Source organism: Echinops telfairi, unplaced genomic scaffold, assembly GCF_000313985.2.
Source record: "Echinops telfairi isolate 266 unplaced genomic scaffold, ASM31398v2 ScPeMD7_2010;HRSCAF=2546, whole genome shotgun sequence".
NCBI classification, from domain to species: domain Eukaryota; kingdom Metazoa; phylum Chordata; class Mammalia; order Afrosoricida; family Tenrecidae; genus Echinops; species Echinops telfairi.
Genome location: NW_022105908.1, coordinates 19,676,188 through 19,682,187, shown reverse-complemented (window position 1 = coordinate 19,682,187; position 6,000 = coordinate 19,676,188). Strand labels below are relative to the sequence as shown.

At 49.7% G+C, this 6,000-nt stretch overlaps 1 protein-coding gene across 1 annotated transcript in view; it reads left to right on the top strand.

Annotated features, from left to right (window-relative positions):
* Nucleotides 1-6,000, top strand: part of DNAH2 (dynein axonemal heavy chain 2) — a 158,637-nt gene that overhangs the window by 130,139 nt on the left and 22,498 nt on the right. The window contains exons 61-62 of the mRNA XM_030886521.2: nt 322-491; nt 640-756. Of these exons, the coding sequence (XP_030742381.1) occupies nt 322-491; nt 640-756 (287 nt within the window). The remainder of the gene's footprint in view (nt 1-321; nt 492-639; nt 757-6,000) is intronic.

Genomic DNA, 6,000 nt, shown 5'->3' with positions numbered 1-6,000 from the left:
CACTGTGTAACTCGAGAGCTGCCCGCCTGGGGGGCTCTTCTTCCCGCACGCTACAATGCCCTATGGCCGTCGGAAGGGTTTCCTTGGCTCCTTTTCAAAAGTACACTGCCTAGTCGGCACAGGCCCACTGAAACCTGTGTGCTCCAGGTGGCCTGGTGGTGTTTGGAAGACCAGTGGCATGGCTTCTGGCGTGAGAGCCACATGCACGCCACCGCAGTATGAAAACCTGTAAGATGGGTGGTGAATAGGGCGCAGGGGAACAGCCGAGGGGGCTAGTCTTCTGGCTGAGGGGCCCCCTTCCATCTCCATTTTCCTCTGCAGGGGAACAGAACTTCATTAAGTCCCTGATCAACTTTGATAAAGACAACATCTCAGACAAGGTGCTGAAGAAGATTGGGGCCTATTGTGCCCAGCCCGACTTCCAACCTGATATCATTGGCCGGGTCTCGCTGGCTGCCAAGTCTCTCTGCATGTGGGTGAGGGCCATGGAGGTAAGTACAGGAGGGCAGGAGCGGGAGCGGCAGCCTGGGGGGGTGAGTTGGAGATCACGTGGGTAGGAAGGCAGGCTCTCTTGGGTGAGTGGGCTGGTGAGTTGGTGGGTTAGTGGGTGGATCCCGAAGCCTGACTGTCTTCCTCCAGCTCTACGGGCGCCTTTATCGGGTGGTGGAACCCAAGCGAGCCCGGCTGAACGCCGCCTTGTCCCAGCTTCAGGAGAAGCAGGCAGCACTCGCCGAAGCCCAAGAGAAGCTTCGAGAAGTGAGCCACACACACACACTGCTTTTCTGACTCTAAGGATCCTTCATCACCACTTAGGCCCCTCTCTTCTAGTTCCGCGCCCCCTCCCACTCCACATCCCATTTAGATCGGGCAGCCTCGGACTCAAGAAGTTGAGACCATTGCAGAGAGCTTAAAAGGCAGTCCAGGGTACTGTCACTGATGAGCCCTGCCAAAGACGGGTAGGGAGCTGACACTGTTCTGACCCTTGGCCGTGGGCCTTGAGATGTGGACCATAAGGTCTGTGTGACACGCTGGTCTGTGCCAGGGAACGGGGGTAGGCGCATGGGCGTGGCTGCTGTGGGCAAGCAGAAAGTGAGTTTGTGCAAAGCTCAAAGCTAGAGGGAGCCTGGGGGTGGGGGGTGGAGGGTGACTCTGGTGAGAGGGTGATTTCCTACCAAACACAGCTAGGCAAGGAACTCTCAACCAGAGCAGGAAGTCAGTGTGCTCTTCTGACGGGCAGAACACTCATCCCGTCTGCCATTTGGTTTTTACTGTGAGCGCTGACTCAGTGGACTAACAGAGTGATTCACGTGGTCTGAAATTCAAAAGATGCAGAGGGACATGCAAGAAGACATCTCCCCAACCCTTGTGTCCTCCAGCCACGCAGTGGTCCTCTCTGTAAGCGACCCATCCTGCCCGTTTCTTCGTTGCCCGTCCAAAGGGCTTCATGCTTATATCACTAAACGCAGATGTTCTCACACATTGACGTCATGCATGCTGCTCTGTGCTTTCCTTCTCTGCCATTTTTACCTCATGAAAACACTCAGTTGACTGACTGTGCATAAAGTGCTCTGCATAGCTCACTGGCCTCGGCTTTGCTCATAAGATTTCTAGTGAGTTGTATTTTGGTTTTCTCTGCTTTAAGACGGCTCACTTGCTACTACGATGGATGTTCATTTTCTTTTAAGAGCAAGGTGGGTGCTTTCACAGAAAAATCTCAGTTTTTCATTGCTTGCTTGGCCATGAATTCCTGGGTTTTCAGCATTGCGTGGCTCCATCTACAGTGAAATCAGCACTCTTAAAGGCACGAGAAACCTTCCTACTCCAACATTACATGGTTCTACACATTCAAGATCAACCACAATAGGTCGTGATGACCCATGTCATATAGAATCCTGTGTACAGAGAATTTTTTTATCAAAAATTCATAGGTCCTCATCGGACTTCCCCGTCCTGGTCTAGTCAGGCTCTGGCTCAGTGGCCATGGAGACCAGGGGGCACTTGAATCTCTGTACCCCCAGTGGCTTAACAAGATAGATGTTTGTAATGATATAGAGGTTTTCGATTTTTATGTAATCAAAACTGGTCGTACAATTCCAAAATGCTTTAACTGAAACCAACTCTGAAGCATATCTAAGTGTCCACCCTTCTCAAATCAGATGAAGGGCCCTAGGCTGTGAGATCAAGGGGGTTTCCCAAGGCTACCTGGCTAGTTCCGGAGCTGAGATTGGATCCAAGTTCCCTGACTCACCTACCACACAGAGTTCATCCCTGACGTGCCTGGCCCTGCCGTAGGCATCCTTGCTGCCGAAGCAAAGCTGCCCTTGAGGTCTTTTCTAATCCTGTCTGCACAGAGAATTGAGTTAGGCTGGGTGGCTGGGCTTCTATCTACACACGCTAATCCATGGCTATAGCCCTGTTGCTATCACCCCTCCCAACAATGCGTCAGACCTTTGCCTTTTTCCAGAGTGAATAATCAGACGTGTAGCAACCCATTTGCTCACTCTGGTTGAATCATATCCTGCGCCAAGAAATCAGGGGTTGTTCCCTTTATGTATGGAAAGCATGGAATCTATAGGGTCAGCTGCCAAGTTGATTTTGCCCTTGGGCAAACATTTACAAAACACCTGATGTTAGCACTCTGGAGGCCAGACCCAACCCCCTACTCGAGAGTCCCTGATTGAGAACGGAGATCCAGATGGAGTAAGCAGAGAGTGTGCATTTAAAACTGATAGCAACTCAGCCTGGAATTTCAAACAAAAGAGCTGAATAATAAAAATCGGTGGGTTAAAAAAATAAGCCAATTAGGGAACCAAAATTTCTCCTTTGGTTTGCAGGTTGCATCTGAGTGGAGCTAATGAACCTGTCTAACAGAACCTCAGAACTAGGAAGCTTCCCCACCCAGTTGCAGATAGCTCTTTACTCAGGCCAATAAATAAGACTGGTGGGTAGAGCCTGGGGCTTAGCATTTTAAAAGCTTTTGTGATCAAAGCTAACCAGAGATGGGAAGGCCGTTCGAATATGTAATTCTGGGGCCCAGAGGTCTGGAAAGAGGCCCAGAGCCCAACTATATTGCAAATCAATATAAACCTATAAATACTTTTAACCCTGAAAATATATTTTTGGGAACCCTGAGAAAGCATTTTTCCCAGACCTAATTCTCATGTGCAGCAAAGGTTAAGAACCGCTGCCCCAGAAGGCTCTGAAATGGGCTAGAACAGAAATCCCAAATGTCTTCCAGGCAATTCTGTATCCAAGATTGAAAATTCATGTTCTTCTCCATTTCTGTTCCAAATGAAGTCTAATGACATGAACTTCCAGGGCCACCAGAGAGAAAGCCTGCCCCGAGAGCAGCCACCCTGACTTTGGACTTCTCCTCTGTCCCCCACCCTGTGAGGAAACAAGTTTCTGCTTTTCAGAAAGCCACCCTCTTGTCATTCTAGCCGCACCAGATAGCGACAACAGAACCTGGGGAGTTATGCAGTGAGATTAAGTGACAGCACCCAACGACACAATCATAAAGAACAGCACATTCGTAGTTGTTCCACAGATGTACACATTACCCACATGGAGTACTTCCCAAGGACCCCTGGCGGTAAAGTGGGCGACTTGTTGGGTCAGGAGTTCAAACCCTCCAGCCACTCTGAGGTACGGAGATGAGGCTGCCTGCGCCCATAAAGACTTACAGTCAAAGAAACCCAAGAGGCAGCTCGACTCAGTCCTGTAGACCCTCTGTGAGTCAGAATCGACCCGATGGCAGTGGGTTTAGGTTTAGTTTGGGATGCAATTTCCAAGGTCCTTGAGGAATGCCAACAGTTTGTGCCGGACTGCCTAACCCAAGGTTGGTGGGTTGAACCCACTCAGTGCACTTCCGAAGAAAGGCCTGGAGATCTGCCTCCACGAGCACCGCCCGAGAGAGCTCACGGGTGGGGCAATCCTCCTGCGGAACGCACGGGGTCTTTGTGACTCAAAGCAGACTCAGCAGCAGTGCGTTTGCTTTGAGTCCCTGGGTGACGCAGACAGTTCGTGCACGCAGCTGCTAGCTGAAAGGTTAGACAGTCGAGTCTCTCCAAAGGCACCTTGGGGAAAGGTCCTCACAATCGACTTCTGAAAAAACCAGCCATCAACAACCCCATGGAGTCTTAACGGCTTGAAGGTAAACCAGCGGCCATCTAGCTCAGAAGCAACAAAGCCCACATGGAAGAAGCACACCAACCGGTGCGATCACCAGGTGTCGAAGGGATCAGGTATCAGGCATCATCAGAACAAAAAAATCTTACCATAGTGAGTGCGGAGTGGAGACCCAAAGCCCATTTGTAGGCCACTGGACATCCCCTTACAGAAGGGTTTCGGGGAGGAGACGAGCCAGTTAGGGTGCGATGTAGCAACGATGAAAAATACAGCTTTCCTCTAGTTCCTAAATGCTTCCTCCCCTCACCCCAACCCCACTATCATGATCCCAATTCTACCTTGCAAGTCTGGCTGGACCAGACGATGTACACTGGTACAGATAGGAACTGGAAACCCAGGGAATCCAGGGCGGATGATCCCTTCAGGATCAGTGGTGTGAGTGGCAATACTGGAAGGGTAGAGAGAGGGTGGGTTGGAAAGGAGGAACAGATTACAAGGATCTACATGTGACCTCCTCCTCCCTGGGGAACGGACAACAGAAAAGTAGGTGAAGGGAGACATCGGACAGGGAAAGATATGACAAAATAATAATTTAAAACTTATCAAGGGTTCATGAGGGAGGGGGGGAGGGGGAAAATGAGGACCTGATGCCAAGGGCTTAAGTGGAGAGCAAATGTTTTGAGAATGATGAGGGCAACGAAAGTACAAATGTGCTTTACACGATTGATGTATGTATAGATAGTGAAAAGAGTTATATGAGCCCCTAATAAAACGATTAAAAAGAAAAAACAACCCTATGGAACACAGGTCTTCTCTGACACACGAGGGGTCGCCATGCCCCAGAGTTCAACGCACCAGCTACTGGATAAGCAGAGCCGGCAGGGTAGCACTGATGTAAGTAGTCCATCCGGCTCTTTGCACCTGCCCATCTCTGATGTCCGACTGGTCCAAGACTATCAGCTCAGCGAGTCCCTGGTTGCTGAGAACATCTCTCCTGGATCGTTCTTTTGGAATGCACCCCCGCTCCTCTCTCCAGCAGCTTCCTGGTCATTTTCTATCTCTTTCTTCCTCTCTCCAGGTGCCACCTAACTTTTGGACTGAGACTCGCCAACACAGCGTAACTGTGCCATAAGAGCTCTGTCTCCCACCTAGCCTTGGATGTCATGCCAACAGTGATAGGCTCTAGGAAAGGGCTGCAGAGGGAAGGCAAAGAAAACCTATTTACAGTACATACCTTTTATCTCACTCCTTACAACAGTGGTGGAGTGGCTATGAGTTGGGCTGCTGACTGCAAGGTCAGCAGTTCGAAACCACCAGCCGCTCTGTGGGAGAAAGATGGGGCTTTCTGCCGCTGTAAAGAGTTACAGTCTTGCGGGGGAGGTAGCACTAGAACTGATTGTGATTACAGAACTCATTTTAAAAGCAATTTAACCATGAAAAAGAAAGAAAATGTTCTAAAATGGATTGTGGTAATGATTGTACAATTCTTCTTGATATGATTGAACTATTGAATTCTATGATATGTGGAGTATATGCCAATAAAACTGCAAAAAAACCCAAATTACTCAGCACGCCCCTGGCAGAAAAAAAAAGAGTCACAGGGGCAGTTCTGCCCTGTTCTGTGGGGTCACTGCGAGCAGGCATTGGCTTGATGGCCATGAGCTTTGGGTTTGGGAGTTTATTCCGCTACGGATGGGTATTATCGTGATAATGGTTTTATGATGATGATGATTGTAAACATCAGGAAGCCGAGATGTGAAGAGATTGAGTTTACCTAAGGCCACTCAACTACCAAATGACAGCTGCTGCTGGCACCTGACACCATGTGGCCAGGTTTGGACCTGGCACCATGTGGCCTCCAGCCTTGTGTTT